The sequence below is a fragment of the Toxorhynchites rutilus genome, chromosome 2 (assembly GCF_029784135.1).
Source record: "Toxorhynchites rutilus septentrionalis strain SRP chromosome 2, ASM2978413v1, whole genome shotgun sequence".
NCBI classification, from domain to species: domain Eukaryota; kingdom Metazoa; phylum Arthropoda; class Insecta; order Diptera; family Culicidae; genus Toxorhynchites; species Toxorhynchites rutilus.
The window spans coordinates 55,554,974-55,576,963 of NC_073745.1; the positions used below are offsets into that span (position 1 = coordinate 55,554,974).

Consider the following 21,990-nt stretch of genomic DNA (forward strand, 5'->3'; position numbering starts at 1 on the left):
TACGCTCTAAAAATTGAACATAATGTTAAGATGTTTCTAAAACGGTGGAAGACGTCATATATAAGGTGGGAGGTTCGTATATAATGCTATTAACGTTAGCATCATCATGATAAACACGTCGAATGGGATAGAAATTACGAACTGAAAATTGAATAAAATATATATATAGACGCTGAAAATGCTGTGGACAAATATTATAATGCATTTTTATCGGTTTATATATAATGTCGTTAATATTTGCATTATCAAAATAAACCCATATGTATTGTAATCATAACTTGCTGTGCTATTCATAACAACCTTTATGGTCGTATTCCACCAAATGTGTAATTTACGAATGAAGCTTCGCCATAGAAACTGGACATTGAATAAAAAAAATTAAAATGTGGCAAGAGCATCAGTTGAAATATTTTAAAGCATTCTCATCGAAATAAATTGAATGATACAATAATTATACGACTAGGTAACGTATGTACGCTTAAAAAACAACATAAAAATAATAAACATAAATTTATTATAAATTATTATTATAAATTATTTTTTTTCAATACCCTCTGTTGGTATTGTATCTAGAATTTACAAGGTAATGAAAAGTTAACATCAATTAGTTTCTAATAATCAGCTTTTTAGTTGCCGGGGAAATTAACACCAAACTATATTTTTTTAGTGTTATATATATTCCATTCTCAGATTTTCGTGTAAATTAGTAGTTTTGTTCCTTATCGCAAAATGTTAGATCCCATTTCATTTTAGGGTGGTTCGAAAAATCTAGTTTTTCTCCTTTTTTCAAAAATAACTTTCTTCAAAAACTCATATCTTTTGAACTACTAAACCGATTCAGATGATCAACATATCAAATTGGCCAGTTAGCTAGTCTTTTTTTTAAAAAAATACATACTATACTTGCAAGAAAAAATAATTTTGTTTCCTTAATTATTGATCGTATTTGTTTTTTATAGTTTTCATTGTCCAAGGTCGCAATATTTTTTATATTTTTTCTCGAAAGCTGAGGATTTTTTATATAACATCCAAAATGTGTTCTTCGTTTTTAAATTATGATTTTTCAAATTTAACCGAAATAAATCATTTTTCTCCTTTTTTAAAAAAAATTTCGTTTTTCAAAAATTCATGACTCATAAAACTGATCTACTGAACCGATTCAGATAATCGACATAGTTAAATGAAGTCAATAATTTCACACTTGCAAAAAGGGGAATTCTATACGCATATAAATAGTCTGTGTGCCTGAAAAAATTATATTCTTCACGTAAACAAGCGATGAAAATGTGGACACTTTTTAGTTAGTGAATTGTATGGAGTTCCACTGCTGTGATGTAATATTTTCATATGTCACTCACTTGGACGAATTACACAAGGATTTTACTAAAATGTTTTTAGATCTTCAAAATTTTCAAATTCCTCAATGGATAATAAATCAGTACTATATCACATCCATGGAATGAGCCAAGGTGATAATGTTCCCGTGGCCGAGTGCTTAGCGTCTCACCAAACATGCCGGGAGTTCGGGTTCGATTCCCGTTCTGGTAAGGGGAATTTTTCGTCAAAGAAATTTCCTCCGACTTGCACTGTGGTCACGCGTATTCTAGAGCTTGTCACTCAGAATGCATTCAAGGCGTGTTATTTGGCATAGAAATCTCAACTAAGTACTAAAGATTGGACTCGGAAAAAATGCGACATTTTGTTTTGGGTGTAACTTTTTATCGTGTGGGTAAAAATCATGAAATTTTGGGTAATACTAGTTTAGAGTGTTATGTTTATGAGTGCAAAATTTTATCGCGATCTGCCAAGTAGTTTCCGAGATGCATTCGAAACAAGAAGAGCTACGCCAGCAAATCGCGGTGGGCGCGGTGATCGATAATCCTGGTCAGTCGCACAGGCCTGGAAGCGGCCGAAAACGGAATACCCAGAGAAGGCGCGGAAGATGAGGCAGTACTTTAAGAAGAACCCGAACCTTTCCACCCGAGACTTGGCCAAAAAAGGTCAATTCATCGAAGTGGCTCGTCCAGCAGACAATGAAGTGGGCTGGGCTACGTGTTTTCAAGATCAGGAAGGCGCATCATCATCAAGGTGGACACCAATCAAGGCGGACAAGGCGGACACCAAACAAATCCCCGGCCTCGAGTTTTTCGGTACGTCCTGCATGGATGTTCCGGAAATGTTCCGAAAGAGAAAAACGGACAAATTCGCGAAGAAGTACCTGTTGTGGCAGGCGATCTGTGGGTGCGGACTAGGATTGGGCGATCTCGAATCGATTTTTAGAGGATCGATCTTTTTCATTCTGATTTCAGATTTTTTTTTTATGTTGTGACAATGTAATTTGCAAGAAAATTTTGACTAAAAGCTTAAAATGGATCATTTGACCCCTCGTGGTAGGTTTAGTGTTTTTTTTTTTAATTCGTTTATTTTTACAGGCTCAGTTACTTAAGTTTAAAGGAGCCGAATTCTTAAATATAATTTTAAAACTATATATATAAACAATTTTCTTACATATATGGTTAGTAAGGTGGAAAACCGATTACTCGCGGTGTACTCGAGTTTAGGAGGGTGACATATTTTTAGGAGAAGGATGGGATATAAGGAAATTGTAACAATGTTGATGAACACTCAATTTATAAATCTATTCGTATATCTATAGTGTATTTACATTTCAACTTATTCTACTATTTATAGCAAGGGGACGAATTACCCGCAAAGGAAGGAAAGGAGGGTATAAGGATGTAGGGGCAATCACACACGAAGATCTATAACTTTAAGGAAAACATATATATGGGACATGTAATCAAGGTCTAACCGAGCCAACACATCTCTCACCGGCACATTGGGCTGTCTTCCTCGGGCCCGAAGGGAGTTTTTTAAATTCGATCTGGCGACCAGGTACACCTCGCACGACCAAACAATGTGCTCGATGTCGTGATAACCTTGGCCACAAACGCAGAGATTGCTGCTGGCAAGATTGAAACGGAAGAGTAGTGCATCTAACGAACAGTGATTGGACATGAGTCGGGAGAAGGTGCGAATAAAGTCCCGACTCAAGTCCAGACTTTTGAACCACGGTTTGAGGCTAAACTTAGGGATAATCGAGTGAAACCACCGGCCCAATTCATCTTCATTCCACTTGCGTTGCCAGTTAGCGATGGTATTTTTGCGGACTAAAGAATAAAATTCATTGAAGGGGATTTGACGCTGATAAATATCGCCTTCAATTGCACCTACCTTTGCTAATGAGTCAGCCCTCTCATTACCCGGAATGGAGCAATGTGAAGGGACCCAGATAAAGGTAATGACATAACAGCGTCTGGATAAAGCACTCAAAATTTCTCGTATTCTCTGAAGGAAGTACGGAGAGTGCTTTTCCGGCCTCACTGAACGGATAGCTTCGACAGAGCTAAGACTATCCGTTACAATGTGATAGTGTTCAACAGGTCGTGAGGCGACGCTGTCCAGCGCCCAATGAATTGCTGCCAATTCAGCAATATACACTGAGCAAGGATTCTGAAGACTGTGTGAGGTGCTAAAAAATTCGTTGAACACTCCAAATCCTGTGGACTCGTTTATAGTGGACCCATCAGTAAAGTACATATTATCACAATTGATACCCCCATACTTTTCATCGAAGATCGTTGGAGCGATCCTCGATCGTTGGTAATCTGAATATCCATGGATATCTTGCTTCATGGACAGATCAAAATGCACAGAGGAATTGATGTAGTCAGGGAAACAAACACGGTTGGGAATATACGAAGAAGGATCAACCTGCATGGAGATGAATTCATGATATGAACTCATGAATCCGGAGTGAAAATTTAGCTCGATCAGCTGCTCAAAATTTCCGATCACCAATGGGTTCACGACCTTACACCGGATGAAGAACCGAAGAGATAATAAATTGAAGCGATCTTTTAGTGGGAGTAGGCCTGCCAAAACCTCGAGACTCATGGTATGCGTTGAGGGCATACATCCCAACGCGATACGGAGACAAAGATACTGAATTCGCTCGAGTTTAATGAGGTGTGTTTTGGCAGCTGATTGAAAACAGAAACTACCATACTCCATCACTGAGAGAATAGTTGTTCGATACAACATTATAAGATCTTCTGGGTGGGCTCCCCACCAGGTGCCGGTAATTGTACGGAGAAAGTTTATTCTTTGTTGGCATTTTTTACTCAGATACCTAATATGGCCCCCCCAAGTACATTTGGAGTCGAACCAAACCCCAAGATACTTGAATGACATAGCATGAGTGATCGGTTTACCCAAAAGTTGAAGCTTTGGTTTTGCTGGTCTATGCTTCCTAGAAAAAACCACCATCTCTGTTTTCTCCGTGGAGAATTCGATCCCTAGCCCAATGGCCCAGGTTGAAAAATTGTTCAAAGTATCTTGTAAGGGTCCTTGCAGGTCGGATTCGTTTGGTCCTACGACAGACACCACTCCATCATCTGCAAGTTGTCTTAGGCTGCAATTTTGTGTAAGGCAATTGTCGATGTCGCTTACATAGAAGTTGTACAAAAGGGGGCTTAAACATGAGCCCTGGGGGAGGCCCATGTAAGAGACCCGACTTGCTGCCGAATCTCCGTGAGAAAAGTTCAAATGTTTCTCACAAAGCAAGTTATATAACATATTATTCAATAGAGGCGGCAGACCCCGAGAGTGTAATTTGTCCGACAAAACCTCTATTGAAACAGAATCGAAGGCCCCCTTTATGTCCAAGAATACTGAAGCCATTTGTTTTTTTTTCGGCGTAAGCCATTTGAATTTCTGAAGAAAGCAACGCAAGACAATCATTCGTCCCCTTGCCCCTGCGGAACCCATATTGTGTATCTGAGAGTAAGGCATTCGTTTCAACCCAACGATCAAGGCGAAACAAGATCATTTTCTCCAACAATTTCCGTATACAAGACAGCATTGCTATTGGGCGGTACGAATTGAAGTCGGACGCGGGTTTTCCGGGTTTTTGAATAGCTATAACTCGTACTTGTCTCCAATCATCTGGAACAATATTATTCTCCAGAAACCGATTGAATAAATTCAACAAGCGATGTTTCGCCACATCAGGGAGGTTTTTCAGCAAGTTGAACTTAATTCTATCCGATCCCGGAGCAGAATTGTTACATGAGAGCAGAGCAAGAGAGAATTCTACCATCGAAAACTCGGAATCAAGATCGCACCTACCTTGTGGTATATCTCGAACAATTTTTTGCACAGGAGCGGAATCAGGACAAACCTTCCGTGCAAAATTAAAAATCCATCGATGTGAATATTCTTCGCTTTCATTCGTTGAAGAGCGATTTCTCATGTTTCGAGCCACTTTCCATAATTTTTTCATTGACGTTTCTCGTGACAAACCTCCCACGAAATTTCGCCAATAAGCATGTTTTTTCCCTTTGATTAAGTTTTTAAATTGATCTTCAAGGGCTAAATACGTTTGAAAATTTTCAGGGGTTCCACGTTTCCGAAAAGCTTTAAATGCATTCGATTTTTTTACATAAAGCTTGGAACATTGGCTATCCCACCATAGATTGGGAGGCCTTCGGGAAATGGTGGAACCTGGGATGGGTTTCGTTTGAGCGCGAACCGCGCTGTCATAGATCAAACGAGAAAGGAAGTTATACTCCTCCAATGGAGGTAAACCATCTCTGGAATTGATGGCTAGAGCAATCGCGTCCGCATATTTTTTCCAGTCAATGTGTCTTGTGAGGTCATATGCCATGTTTATAGATTCAGAAGAATTCGACCCAATGGTGATGGAAATTTTGATTGGCAAGTGATCACTACCGTTGGGGTTCTGGATTACATTCCACTTGCAATCTAACGATAGTGAATTCGAGCAAAGCGAGAGGTCAAGAGCACTTGGGTTAGCAGGAGGTTTAGGCACACGTGTTGTTTCCCCAGTGTTCAAAATGGTCATATTGAAGCTGTTACAAAGGTCATATATCAACAATGAACGATTGTCATCGTACTGTTCCCCCCAGGCAGTTCCGTGAGAGTTGAAGTCTCCCAAGATCAATCGTGGCTCAGGAAGGAGTGAGCACATGTCATCAAGTTGTTTGCGGCTAACCGCAGCTCTCGGAGGCCAATACAAGCTGACTATACAGAGGTCTTTGCCTCTGATGTTTGCATGACAAGCAACAGCTTCGATCCCTCCAATAGGTGGAAGGTCAATTCTAAAAAATGAGTGGCACTTATTGATCCCCAAAAGCACCCCTCCGTATCTATCATCACGGTCCAAGCGTATAATATTAAAATCGTGGAAAGAGATATCATCTCGCGAAGAAAGCCAAGTTTCGGACAGAGCAAAAACATCACAATTGTAGTTATGAATTAAAATTTTGAATGTATCCAATTTAGGGATAAGACTACGACAATTCCACTGTAAAACAGTGATATCTCCGACCTCTCTATTTGAATTAGACATCAAGAGAGATAATCATTGCAAGGAGGGGCCATGTTTGCATCAATTGTTGCAAAATTGTCTTTAATACTGGAAGCATTGAGATGACAAGGGTTCTGATGGAGTCGGAAACATTAAAACACTTGAAGATTTGGTCCAAAAGGTCAGACAACTTTATAAATCCCGATTGGGAAGTTGAACTGGACGGAATAACAGGGACAGTTGGGGTTTTTGATGTCCCCTCGAGTGCTGGGCCATTCGAAGGTGAATTATTCCCACGGAAACCAGGAGGAACCTGATTTTGCTTGTCCGCTGCACTCGATTTTTTAGGCATGCTAACAGGGGGTATCACCGGAGGGGCTTGTCCTTGAACTTTGGGAGTGGTCACATTTTTGCGCCGGGGATTCCCTTGGAAAATAACGGTGTGCCCCAGTTAGCTGTGTCCGCTCCTATTTCGTCAACGGGCAACGTGGCGAAGACATTTTGTGTGTTGATTGGTTGTTGTTGTTGGGCAAGTTGAGAAGCGCCCTTTAAAATATCCGCAAAAGTGCGTTTCGAGCGTTCCTTCAAAGAGCGCTTCTGTTTCTCCCAGCGACTCTTGTAATTTTCACAAACTGAGAGCTCGTGTGGGGATCCCCCGCAATATGGACATTTATGCTCAGTCGCACTGCAGGATTTCCCCTCATGTTGCTCTCCGCAAGTGGCACAGCGCTCCTTGTTGGCACAATAATCCGAAGTGTGACCAACTGACCTGCATTTGTTGCAAGTCATGGGCTTTGGCACGAAGAGTCGCACAGGTAGTCTCAATTTGTCCACCATAACGTAGTCAGGGAGGGCGGCACCAGCAAAAGTGACTCGAAACGAGTCGGACGGCGTAAATTTAGTTTGGTCCCCATCATGGGAAAGTTTCCCGAGTTGGCGACAGTCCAAGATTTTCACTTCCATTGAGGGGAGCTTCTTGAACTTGCCTTTTCCTTCTGCTTTTATTTGTTCGCTCGTCAGACCCGTTTCAGTTATCACCCCCTCAATTTCTACGTTATGGGAGGGTATAAATGTTCGATATTCGAGAGTGAAGTGTTGGTCAGCAACAATCTCGTTTGCGTGTTTCCGTTCATTCACGACAACTCGCAATTTGTTCGGTCTAACCCTGCGAATTTCAGATACAGAAGTGTATCTGGCCAGATTTTTCATGATCTGAATCACGTTAAGGTTTTTTCCTTTCGGTTTTGGCCGGAGGAAAACAACCCAAGGGCCAGTTCCAGGTGCACCTTCTGGATAAACTCTGACACGTGGAGCGGAGACAACAGAGGGGGAAGACGAGGACGAGGACGAGGACGAGAATGAGGATGAGGACGAGGACGAGGATTGGGTTGGATCGGAAGCATCAGAAGGGGGAAGCGAAATCGATGATGGGAGAGGGGGAGTGGAAGTAACAGTGGGTTGAGAAGGGAGGCTTGCAATTTTCTTAGAGGGGGGCTTGGTAGGATGAGCGGATTCGTCCCCAGAAGAATTATCTTCCTTATGAGGGACTCGTTTATGTTTTTTCCCAGATCTTGTATGAGATTCATTATCGGAGATCTCCATCTCTGGAGATCCTCCACTATTCTCCATTTTACAAAAATTTCTGTCTTATTTCTAAATTATTATTGATTTTAACAATAATCTTAAAAAAAATAGCAAAAAAAAATTATCATAATAATATCAAACAATGAACAAATGAATTGAATAATAATATTAATAATAAATATGTGTACCTTAATATATAAGTTGTTCCAATAATGCGCTCTACTGCCCTAATCAGGGAGAGACAGAGGCTACGCGCTACGGAGACAACACAATAGCGCAAGAATAGCTTACGCAGCCACGTGATGATGAATCCCGTTTGCGACAGTCACGCGATGGCGATCCCGTTATGCCGAATCAGTTCAACAGCCGCAATCCGGCTCGCTGCAAGAGCGCTGCTTCCTTTGTTCCTTCGTTCCACTTCACAAAAGGTCAGGTCGAAAGCGGACAGCAATGACCTTCACTCGTACACGATTCACTCGTACCAATAGCACAATAGCAAAAGTGGCAACGCACAATACCGACGCTGAACTTTACTCGTCAAGAGTTGGATAGCGAATGATTCAGATTTTTTGGATCGATCATTTGTTCTTGAAAAATTGAGAAAATCAATTTTTTTTTGCTTTCGATTTTTTTGATCTTAGAAAAACTTTGTTGGTTTTTTAAGTATATATCGATCTTATTCTCACCAAATACCACCTACAATTTTTGTTTTGAACTTAATGTCATTTGGATTGATTTTTCTACGATTTAAACCGAATTTTTGGTGATCATTTTTGTGTGTCTCATTTTTTTTGAGTCCAATCTTTAGTAAAAATGACGCAAGTAATACTACGTTGAGACGGCGAAGTTCCTCTAGGAACGTTAGTGCCATTTAAGAAGAAGAAGAGGAAGAAGAAGAAGAAGAAGATAATGCAAGAAAAGTTCACTATCATCAGCACAGGTGAGGCAGGAGTACAACCAAGGTTTTCATTGCTGAAAAATATCTTCTCGTTTTTCCATCATCATACTTTGTCGAAAAAGGCTTCATTATAGTAGCAAACAACGCGAAACCGAAGGAACCATTTGAAAATCAACGAACGCGGAGAATTAAGGTTTTAACTAATCAATATTGATATTATTTTTTTTAAATTTTTTGATATTTTTTTGATATTTTGGTAGCTGTGGATAGATTGGTTTGCAATTTGAAGTAATTTGAGTAATTTGTATTCATAATTATTAATTACACTTGATATTCACTAAATTTTATCTCTATTCATTTTGTTGAATATGATGAGAAAATATTCTATTTCTGTATTATAGTGACTTTCAACACTTTTGGCAGGTTTGTCACATTGCTTCCATTTTTTTGGAAGAATGTCCGGAGTGTGAATTGAACTCGTGACTTTTTGCGTGGAAGGTACGGATGTTACCAGATCACCTCCGTGAAAAAATATTGTTAAGTTTATTCATTTAACCAACTGCAATGTTTCCAAATTGATAATTATTCTGTAAAAAACTAAAGATAGGATTTTCAAAGAAATTCGGCAATGGGGGTCTAAAGTATGTCTTAATTCTGGAAAAGGTGTCTCTTGCCCAAACAGTTTGAGAACCCCTGGTCTAGATTTAACAGTTCGGCTGAAAAGTTTATAAGGTAACACAGTATTGTGAGAATTGAACTCGTGATCTCTGCGTGAGAGGTATGGATGTTACCACTACGCCAGATCGCTTTCTCGACCCATTTATTTCACAATAACAAAAGTTGCTTTACTCTCAATGCTGTAACTCACGAACCAATCGACCGATTGCTGTCAAATTTTGACACGTATCCATTGAAAGATGGTGCTTTGTGATACTCAAGTAGATTTTCGTAAGAGGCGCCATCTAGACGTCAACCTTATGACCTTTTCAGCCGACTGTTATCCCGATTTTTTTTTCGTCAAAAATTGACTTTTTGGCTATCAGAAACAGGATTGTGCAATCTTGTATCGATATTTCTCTCTTCGGTTTTCGATTTTATTGGATCGATTATTTGTACTCCAAAAAAAAACGTGAAAATTGATCTTTTCTTTTCGGTCTTTTTGATTAGAGATTTTTTTGTAATTTTTTTTTCAGTAAACTTTGAGTAAGGAAACTCTTCCTGTTTATATACTTTTTAAAAAAGAGTTTTATTAAATTCCTAACCTACTTATTCCCTAGCCGACGTCCAGTGTGAGAAAAGAGAGCGAGCCACATGGCTGTGGCCTTTTTATTATTTCATTCTGCTGGGTATGCATATCGCATACCGCTGACGATGGATGTGCCGCGTGGCGTGGTATACCGGCTGGATTTCCTAACGGCTCCCCTTTTAGTCGAAAGTCGTCCTCGGCTTTCCTCAATTATCTTGCTGCGGTATGAACTTAACCCTCGGTTTCTTCTGAATATATTCATCTACAATGTCCTCCATACTACCCGTTGGCGTGTCTCCCTTAATAACGATTTTGGTTCTATTGCATGGTGGAAGTATGTTTTTGATGACCAAGGTGAAAATGATTCCAAGGATGATTAGAGTTGTAACGGAGAATGAACCAAAGGATATCCACTTGAAGGTGCGCAAACTTCCGTGTATGTTTGTCGTCGTCAAGTTGAGCTTGTGCAGGTGTTCTCGATGATTTAGATGAAGTTTCTGTAAGTAGTCTAGAGGCATACGATTGATGATTTCAGTGGCGTTTACCTTTAACCCGGTGGTTGGAATAAAAGACGTTGCAGGTCCTTCAGCGTCGAGATTTGTATACTCCTCTCCATTTAGGTGGATAGTACATCCGGAGAACTGAATTAAGAAAGATCCCTGCAAGTCTTTCGTGTGTTTAAAACAGCTTGAAGACATAGTCATGTTTGCATCATTTACAACGATATTGGCGTCGTTGATTTTCTTTACAAAATTTTGACCATACGTTTTCTCAACCATACATTGGGCAGAACTTCCACTCATTAGTTGTTGAATGCATGCTCCTGCTACTTCTAACTGCGACTCTTGGCAAATGTAAAGTCCTCTGGTTTTAGGACATAAATTTTGCATATGGTAAGATTTGGGTCCTTTTAGATAGTAGTTTGAAGATAGATGAATTTGGTTATGACTGGTTCGATGTAGTGTAGCTCATAAATGACATCCTTAATTCTTGGAACTTTTAAGGTGTAGATAATTGAATGTGAGGTTCGAAGAACATAAGCGCTGGCGATATCCAGAATAGTGCCGAAGGAATCTAGTTCGAAATTGTTGCTGGTGAGAAACTGTTGTGCTGCGAAGATTTCTTCTGGGCTGATGAGGCGGCTGCTTGGTATATTAAACCTAGCTAAAGTTATAGCCTCCTCTACTATCTCTACATTCTTGATGAGCTCATCTAAATTAAATAAAAGATTAACTGATTCAAATCCATCCATTGTTTCATTATGTGACTTGTAATAGTCGGTAGCTAGCAAAGAGATAGTTTTTGTTAAGTTATTGATTCTTTCTTCAAATTGCTTATTAATTGCTGTTTGCTTATTATTTTGTTCAATTAGTGTATTGGTAGTGGTATTAATGATTTTCAAATCTTCGGCATCCGGGCTGCCTGATATATATTTCCAGGCTTTTCCTAGGGTTTCCCATCGTCTGAATCGTCTAATATTTGGCGTTTTCAGTTTTTCAAAAGTTATTAACAATTTTTCTTGTTTAGATTTTATAAGTGGGCTCAGGATGTGTCTATGTGTTATCTTTTCATTTGCAATTACAATCAGTTTTTCAATAATGGATTCAATAGAACTTACATTTACACGGTGGATAATTCTAACATAGTTATGGCTTATTCTCGCAGGTCCTAATGACACAACAGCTAGAGGGTTTTGATTTAAATCGTGTATGCGGACATCGCAGTGTCCGCCCTGGAGTAGTAGACATAGTCTGGAAGGAAGATCATATAAATGAGGGGTTTAGATAGGAGATCTTTTGATGCTTTTCTTGTGAATTTTGATGTTTGTGTCGTCGGTCACTGTCTTGTCCGTTTCAGTTTTGATGTTTATGAGTCGATATCTGTGTCCGTGAGGCGTTGGATGTGCTTTACATTTTACTAGTGCTTGTCTATTTACCAGTTTCTTGAAATCGTCCTTTGATATTATGGGTAATTTAGAATTGTGATTGTTTGCGTCTAGGGATATATTGTCTCTAGCGGTCTGAAGTGTTTTGTTTTTCGAAAGGTTGATTTCGTCAATGTTAAGGGACGATGAATTTCCAAATATTATTTCTCTAGGTGTGAGTTTTGTCGTCGTATGCTTTGTCTCGTTATACAGGGTCGTTACCAAGACTAGGCCCTGATAAAGTGAAAGATTTTCTATTTTGTCTCTATTCGCCATAGACATTTCGAGCAATGTGTTGTGGAAACGTTCCACAATTCCGTTGCCATTACTGCAACTCGCGAAATGAAGAGATATACCAAGTTTGTGTAAGAATTTGTTAAATTTTGCATTTCTAAAACTTGTGGCTTGGTCACAAGTGATCATTTTTGGTAGGCCGAAACTTTTAAAGTATTCAGTCAGAGTCTCCATTAACTCATCGGCAGTTTCATTTTGAATCTTGTAAATTTGCGCGAACGGGATTTTGAACGGTTTTCGTTCATATTTGGCAAATTTGCAAGATTCACAGTTTTGTACAAATACCTTGACCTTAGATAACATCCCTGGGAAGTATACAGATTTCTGTAGCTCACTGTATGTGAGTTTCCATCCTCTGTGGTTAAAATTATGACATCGTTTGATGAATTCCTGTTGGTCCGCTGATGACATCAAATCTGGAAGTTTGAGATTGGAGAAGTTAATTTTTAAGGTCTTGCTAAATGTGTTATTAATTATCCTTCGACACGACAAAGAAATGTCGAGTGGCGCAAAGATACCGTTATTCGTTGTTGGATCCAGATAATCCTTCAAAATCCTTGTTAGGTCTCCATCTGAATATCCATTTCTATGAAAAATGTGTCTTACTTGACCTGGAAAAGTATTATATATTATATGTGGGCTCTTAGACTTATCCTTAGTAATTTTTAATATAAGCTGGTTCTTGTATTTGTTGATAATTTCTGGACCATATACTTCGTGATTTTCAAAGCATTCGCTTTCCAACGTTTGAAGATTGAGTTCCATGCGGGGAATCCTGGAAAGCCCATCCGCGACTACGTTTTGCTTTCCTTTCTTGTAAATGATTCGAAAGTCGAACTGTTCCAGATAAAGCCGTTGTCTAACATCTTCTGAATCTGTTCAGAAACAATTTCTCGAAGGTGGTATGGGTACTTGTATGTACGCTGATGGATGGGTTTTTCATTAGTCGTGTTTATAGAATGTTTTACCTCATGAGTGAAAGTTAACCTTTCGCTTTCATTGAAAAATATGTCTTTGAATGGCTTCAGGGTTTTAACCAGTAGGCGGATTTCTTCTTTGTTTAAATGATCGGCAGGAAATTTTAGTTTACCTGTACTGCATTTGTCTTCCAACAAGTAAGGATCATTATCGAATGGTTTTAAGTTGTGATTTCTTTTCTTTCCATTTGCAGACAGAAATACTGTTGCCCTGTTATCCTCGGCTACATATAAGCCAGGATTTACAGTGACATTTGAGTTGATATCTGTTTCATGCTCAATTAAAAATGTGCCATTCGATGTAGTACAAATCTCACCAAGTTTTTCACGACACTCGTGGAAATTTATGTTTGAAGGATAGTGCTTTGTGAAAGAGTACTCTCTGTTACCAATTTTTAAAAAATGATGTGTTGTATCAATGATTGCGTTCATGCGCGCTAAATTTTCGTAGCCTATAAGGCCATCGAAAAATGGATGAAATTTAAACACGTGGTATGGCAATTTTTCACTGAAGGATTCTGCAAACAAATTAGCATGTACAACGCTATCTATTACAAATTAACCATTTTTGTTTGTTACAACCGCAGGATTAGATACCTTGCTAGCGGTTTTGACATGTTCCGGATTTATATACGACTTATTGGCCCCTGTGTCGACCAGAAAGTTTAAATAACCTTTCGAAGTCGTAAAACGAATGTATGGTATAAAATTCAAGTTCGAGAGTTTTTCAATCTGACCACGTGAAAATTTAGTTCATTGGATTCCACTGCGATATCTGATTCGTCGTCATCGTCATCGTCATTGTCATCGTCCGAGTCATTGTCCACTATGGCGCTTTGCGCTCCATTTGATTCATTATTATTATGCTCAACCCGCGCTCTGTATTGCTGATATGGTTTCTTATGTTGTTGTTGTTGTTGTTGTTGCTGTTGCGGTGGGGGTTTATTAAAATTTAATATACTTTGGTGTGCTTGATTTCCGAATGCTTTTGGTTTTACCGTCCCCTTTGCGCGTGTCTCGGCGTTAGCATTAAGCATAACTGCTGAGTGTGCTTCATCGAGTGTAGAAGGTTTAGAATTTCTAATAATGGACGCAAGTGGCTCCCCTATATTGTCCAAATATTTTGAGACTGTTATCATCTCGATAATTTCGTTTGGTGAAAGCGGGTTCATTTGAAGATTAGCCTTCAACTTAGTATTGATTTCTTTAACCTCGTTAAAGAATCTCGAATTGTTTTTGTCACCTTTACGGATATGGAATAAAAGTGAAAGGTTAGTAGTAAAATCTCTTTGGTCACCGAAGTTTTCGACCAAAATTTTCTTAATCCCCTGTAAAGTACTGGGCTTCCCGTTGGCACATAGAATGGTGCGTGCCTCACCTTTAATTTTGTTTCTTATTGCTCTGAGATAGAACATGTTTAATGTGTCAGGAGCACCCTTTCGTCCCTTCACTTTAAAGGTATCGTATAATTCGTCAACTTCTTCCAACCACGAGTTTAATTCTCGTTTGTTGCCCGTGAACTCGGACAAATTTTTGATGGGATCTGGCAGGCGATAAAGATCGTCATTCTGCCCCCCGGCGAGCATTGTTTTAAGCTCCTCAACCGTGTTACGGAGCTGCTCAATTTCACTGCACTTTTCGTCTGGCATTGTTTCGGTAGTTAAGTATAATTAAATGTGTGTACTTACACGATTATTTCTAGCATTCGATATGCTGATATGTAGGCCCCGAGGAGGCGGGCAATAGTTGTCGTTCTGCTAGGGGCGATGTCCAAGCGATGCTCCAGAATGATTATTCGGTGCTGCTGCTGGTGATCACTACTAAGCTTTCACTGTCACTTTGTCACTTTTTTTTCTAAAACCTCCTGATGGGTATCCTACCGGCTGCGCCAGTAAGGAAACTCTTCCTGTTTATATACTTTTTAAAAAAGAGTTTTATTAAATTCCTAACCTACTTATTCCCTAGCCGACGTCCAGTGTGAGAAAAGAGAGCGAGCCACATGGCTGTGGCCTTTTTATTATTTCATTCTGCTGGGTATGCATATCGCATACCGCTGACGATGGATGTGCCGCGTGGCGTGGTATACCGGCTGGATTTCCTAACGTTGATTTTAGTCTCTTCAAAAACCACCTGATAAATTTCATTGAATCCCTATGAAGGTTATCAAATTAGTGGACGATAATTTAGAAGAAGCAGTTTTGTATATATGATCATCACATTTACTAGGCTGACAGTGGAAATGTTTACGCAATTGTATGGTGACATCAGAAGCTTTTTTTCTGGATCTGTGACTACTACTAAGGTTTCGACTGAATGCCAGACGAATGGCATGATTGGATTATACGTTTTTATTGTGACCTTCATGCTGAGAATCTAAATAAAATGCTTTTGATGTATTAATAGAAATGTGAGATATTTATTCCATGTTCCAAGATAGGACAATACTTATATAGAACAAGTAAATAAATTAGAAAAAAGGCATTCAATTATTCAAAGATTGATTCAGTTAAGATCGATTCTTTGGTACCGATTGATTCAGTGAATCGATCTCTACGCTGTTTAGAAGATCGATTCGCCAAGATCGATCTTTTTCTAAAAGTTGCCCAGCTCTGATCTGAAAAGTCAATATTAGAAAAAAATTTTTTGAGATAAATTTTTTTTGAAAACTCGGGAAAACTCGCAGGAAGTCCCATATGAAAAGTCTAGATGACGATTTTTATTGGGACTTTAAACAATAAGTGTTGCCTCATATTCCAAAAAACGACCCAGAGTGTTTAGATTTTTGATAAAAAAATTTTTTTTCGAGATGATGATGAATCTTGACGTTTCATGCATCTTAAAATTGCATGAAACTAAGAGATTTACTGTTATCTTAAAAAAAATGTTTTGTCAAAAATCGACACGATTTATATTTATATTTTTATTTTGACATGCGGCAGCTCTCCTGTAGTATAAGATGACTCAAAAGTCATAAAACTCTTAAAACATAAGGTCCACACGGCGTCAATAGTCAAGAGCAACTGATTACACTATCCTCACTGCCCTTCTTCTTCTTCTGTAGGAACCTTGAACCATTGCGACCATTAGTTTGATCTATTGCCCTTACTACAGAGCCATGATATTGCCAACAATGACTTGTATAAAATGGACAAATGCTTCATATGGATGTATGCCACGAAGTGAAAGTGTTGATTAATTGGTGTACAACACATCATTGCTGTAAACCCAACGACCCTTCAATGAAGCTATCACTACATGTCACTGCATGTCACTTCTTGTCATTGGCCGTCATTCTTTTTAATTGGACACACAAACAAGTCCGCTTTACACATCTTCGGTAAAAATCGAAGGATATTTTGCATTCAGCCCGTCATATGTATCTATAGCTTATTTCAGTAACCACATTATTTATTTGGCTCCGACCATTAACGCCGACGAGGTACCAACAATGACAAGGACTCAGAGGATTACATTTAGAAGGTGTGTTTGTATTCTGAGATTTTTTGGAAGGGTACCTTCAGTAATGTATCAGAAAATAAAGAACTTTCCCCGCTTCTGTTCGTGGTAGACCTACCTTTATAGTTAGAAGGCACCCGGTGAGGGCTATGATGTTGCACAGCATATGGTACGAATCCACCAGCAGCACCAACGCGTGCGAAATGTGACTCAGGAAGAGTTGCACCAGAAAGTACACGATTGACATTGCCAGCACGATGTACAGCTGTACCGGTTGTAGACGGTAGATCCATTCTTTCATAGGCATTCTCTGCTCGAGTATCAATGAAAGTGAAGATTCACAGCTAATTTTTGAACACTGAATTATCCTGTGTTGTTACTGAGCTTTCCACTGCACTTTTTCTGTGTATTTTTCACTTTTTTCCGCGATGATTCTAACATCAATGGCACGCAATTTAAACGCAAACTACCTTCAACACATTACAAGAGAACCTTCAGCACTCGCGAGACGCGCCCGTACCGTACGCGAATAGCCTCAACCGGTGACTACCGCTCGGAACTCATCCCCGAAAATCTGGAAGAAAAGATAAAAGCGAGATTCAAGATCAGAAACGGGGGGAAGAAAGCCTGCAATCACATGCTGTCTGGATGGCTTATCGGCATCGGCGATGTGAGTGGGTCGAGTGTGTTGATTGTGGGGCATGAATGTGGTGATGATCTTTTTTGTGTGTGCGATAAGGTCGAATGAGGATGAGAATTGACGATTATCATGCTGATTGGGGGTGTTGTAAATTTGTATGTCTGCCGTGTGGTATACATGATACCGGTTACCGGAGTTCGGCAATTATGTGATTGTGTGACTCAGTTCATGTAGGAGAAACATGGATGGGTATAAGCTGAGACAGAGTGTGGGAGGAAAGCATTGGATGACTTATGTGAGGAGCAGGCAAAACTTGAGATTAATGGGAGAGATTTTAAATCTTGTGCCTGTGGAATGTTATAAGACTCATGAATCACGCTTTTGTACGTATTTTTTAGTTTCAATCGGTTTAATTTAAATTTGAGGAATTGTTACTTTAAAAGTACATCATTTGTCTTCGAATCGAAGACAATCGCAGACAGTCATTACAAAACCCGATAAGAACAATTCGAAATAGCATTTGCCCTGCTTAGCTTAGCTACCATTATTGGACACTATGAACGTTGCCTGCTGAAGCTAGCTGTTGCTATGTATTTATGCAAGACAGCAGCGCAACGGAATATCAGTTAATCATGTCAATAGCCTTCATTTCGGCATTCAATTGTCTGATAATGATAGCGTGAAGTGATTAGATACCTAATCAGATTCAACTGATCAATGTTGTGAAGTAAATTTCTGGTTCTATATAAAGAATGCTAATAGGTTTCATTTCTATTAGATTGTTCAGGAAGAATTTTTTTTACCCTACGCAAAATCTCTTTAGATCAATGCTCTTTTTAGACGGCTCCAGTGGTTGTGTGGTTAGCGTAACAGTCTCACAATCCGATCGGCCTGGGTTCAATCCCAGCTGGCGTCGTTGGGATTTTCTGAGGCGAAAAATCTCTGGTTACGTCTTCCTTCGGAGTGGAAGTAAAAGAAGTTGGCCCGGCTCATGAGTTGTTGAGTCTGATAGGTAGGAACAGGTGGAGTCGCCTCCCTGATGTCGGTGATTGGTACTGAAGAGGCGGAAATAGGCCGACGAAAAATAAGCGAAGATAAAAAAAAATGCTCTTTTTAGGTCTTTAGGTCAATATAGAATTAAATCTGTATTGTAAATAGTGTATTGAGATTGAGGGAATATAAAGTCATGTTTTGAATCACAAAGTTGTTTCTCATTTCCGCTTCTTGAACTATCCTTGCACATTCCTTATCAACAGTAATGGAGTATACCAGTATACCAATTATCCGTTCCATTACTGTTGATAAGGAATGTGCAAGGATAGTTCAAGAAGCGGAAATGAAAAACAACTTTGTTATTCAAAACATGACTTCATATTCCATTAATTTATCCAGGTGGTCTATTGGAAGTACAAATTAGTTCGAAGTTATCAAAAATGTATTCATTCCGGAACTCGTGAGTACCGAACAGCGATTGTCCAACAGTTTGTTGTTGATTTTTTTACATTTTTGAAGCTTCCTTTCAATAAAAGGGGTTTTCTGATTCGCTTTTTGGAGATAATAGATTTTGTAAGCTTTCCAATTAGAGCAGTGCCAAACATTTAACATATATACATATACTAGTTGTACCCTGCCACGCTTCGCTGTGGCACATTGTGGTTGCATGGTTGAGTTGAATTTTTCATTTTTTTATGTTATAACAGCAATCCTAGATGTGTTTGGTTGTTTCGTATATTGTATCATAGTTTGAGCTCAATCGGTTCCGTACATTTCGAGTTTTTAAAGCGCACACAAACGAACAGAAATTTTATATATATATATATAGAGATAGATGAGGGAAAACGATAAATTTTAAATCACTTCGTAACATTTCAGAAACGCACTCTGGTCATATATAAAATCATTTTTCTTCCAATTTTCCAATTTTTTATGACGTAACAACACTTCTTGAAGTGGATTGTATATTTTGTACAACTTTGAGCTCAATCGGTTCCGTACTTTTCGAGTTTTTGACGCGTACACAAACGAACAGAACATTTTTATGTATATAGAGATAGCGATAGAGATAGATGAGGGAAATCGATAAATTTTAAATCACTTCGAAACACAATTTCAGTTCATAATTTTGTCAAACACGTGGAAAAAAAGATGTTTCCATCATATAGAACACATATTCATTGCTGAATAGTCGATTTTAATTAGAAGCTCAATTTCAGAAACGGACTCTGGTCATATATAAAATCATTTTTCTTACAATTTTCCAAATTTTTATGCCGTAACAACACTCCTTGAAGTGGATTGTATATTGTGTACAACTTTGAGCTCAATCGGTTCCGTACTTTTCGAGTTTTTGACGTGTACACAAACGAACAGAACATTTTTATATATTAGGCTGTCAAAATAGTCCTGCGATATTTCCGCGAGGTGTCGTTGTAAGCGCGTAGTTCTAGTTGTATTTATTGTATCGAGTCATACTATAGCTTGTTGGAAAGGTATTTTTGCGCTATAATATAGTCCTTGACAGTGTTTTGTTTGGTTAAGTCGTTCGTGAGTTATAGTGTCGCAAATATGGAGCAAAATAAAGAGAAAATCCGACATATTTTACAGTACTACTATGACAAAGGCAAAAATGCATCTCAAGCTGCCAATAAAATTTGTGCAGTTTATGGACCCGATACAGTTTCCATTTCCACCGCACAACGATGGTTTCAACGTTTTCGTTCTGGTGTAGAGGTCGTCGAAGATGCGCCACGCTCCGGAAGGCCTGTCGTCGAAAATTGCGACAAAATCGCTGAATTAGCCGAGAAAGACCGGCATAGTAGCAGCCGTAGCATCGGCCAAGAGCTGGGGATAAGTCATCAAAACGTTATTAACCATTTGAAGAAGCTTGGATTCACAAAGAAGCTCGATGTATGGGTGCCACACACGTTGACGCAAAAAAACTTCTTTGACCGTATCGACGCATGTGAATCACAACAAAATCGACCCGTTTCTGAAGCGGATGGTGACTGGCGATGAAAAGTGGTTCACTTACGACAACGTGAAGCGCAAACGGTCGTGGTCGAAGCCCGCTGAAGCGGCTCAGACGGTGGCCAAGCCCTCATTAACGGCCAGGAAGGTTCTGCTGTGTGTTTGGTGGGATTGTCAAGGAATAATCTATTATGAGCTGCTTCCCTATGGCCAAACGCTCAATTCGGACCTGTACTGCCAACAACTGGACCGCTTGAAGGTAGCACTCATGAAGAAGAAGATCTTTGATAAACAGAGGCCGCATTGTCTTCCATCAGGACAACGCCAGGCCACACACTTCTTTGGTGACGCGCCAGAAGCTCCGGGAGCTCGGATGGGAGGTTCTTTTCATCCGCCGTATAGTCCGGATATAAAATGGATAGTAAAAATGGGTTACTATTAGTAATATCTTGACAAATATTGCGAATATTTTTGAAAGCTGTGAGCCGTTTAATAGAAGACATATTTCCACAACTTCCAATGCATAATACTTAACTGTAGTACAAATAGTTATAATTTAATAATTCATCAAAGTTTCATGTGTAAATAGCCATCAAATAACACCTCAGAAAAAGTCTCATGCTCAGCATTATACAGAACTACTAAAATTGTAAATATTGGATAGAATTATTCTTTAAAGTCTCGCTAGATGAGTCATTACTGATTTTGAACATCAACATTTTTTTTCCATTCGAATGTAGTGAACTCAAATACAGACGAGTTTTGTTTACCCGAATTCAAGCCACATAAATAAATGTTACTCGCACGATTATTTGTACGAATCATGTGATTCATAGGTAGAATTTTTACGGACGAAGCGTGCCTTAGAAAATAGTGTAAATAAGAATTTATGGTTTTAATGGGAAATATTCCTACTAGAGATAGGGGAAATCCAACCAAGGATTCCTCATCGTAAAATATTAGACCCGTATTTTTTTTTTCATCAGGGTGGCCATTTCCATTTTATGGTGGTCCGAAAAATCAACTTCCCCCCTTTTTTCCAAAAAAATACCCTTTTTAATAATTCATAACTTTTGAACTACTGGACCGATTTAGATGATCGATATATCAAATTAAAGCCAATGAACTAGTTTTGTTTGAAATACATTACACTTGGGAAAAACCAAATCTTGTTTTCGTTATTATTGATTGTAATTGTTTTTCATAGCTTACATGATTTCGGAACTAAAGTCACCATATTTTTTATATTTTGCCTCGAAAGCTGAGGTTTGTTTTACATAACATATCCGAATATCAGAGAAGAGTTTTTTTTCGTTTTCGAGTGATTTTGCAAAGTTAACATGTTTTCAGTTTTCGTTCAACATTCCTATGCGACTGGACAACATCTATGCCACTAGAATATTTTTTTTTGCGTATGTGTTATTTCATGGGACTTTAAATCGGTACATCGATCATCTGAATCGGCCCGGTAGTTTAAAAGTTATGAATTTGAAAAGAAAGTTATTTTTAGAAAAAAACAGGGAAAAATGATTTTTCGGACCATCGGTTAATATTGAAAAATCATAACTCAGTAACACAAAATAACGCATCTCTGAATTTTGGATATGTTATCT

At 38.8% G+C, this 21,990-nt stretch overlaps 1 protein-coding gene across 1 annotated transcript in view; it reads right to left on the reverse strand.

The window, feature by feature from the left end:
* LOC129771748 (zinc transporter 10) overlaps positions 1-21,990 on the reverse strand; it is a 68,228-nt gene that overhangs the window by 19,883 nt on the left and 26,355 nt on the right. The window contains exon 2 of the mRNA XM_055775746.1: positions 16,889-17,344. Within this exon, the coding sequence (XP_055631721.1) occupies positions 16,889-17,077 (189 nt within the window). The 5' untranslated portion in view covers positions 17,078-17,344. The remainder of the gene's footprint in view (positions 1-16,888; positions 17,345-21,990) is intronic.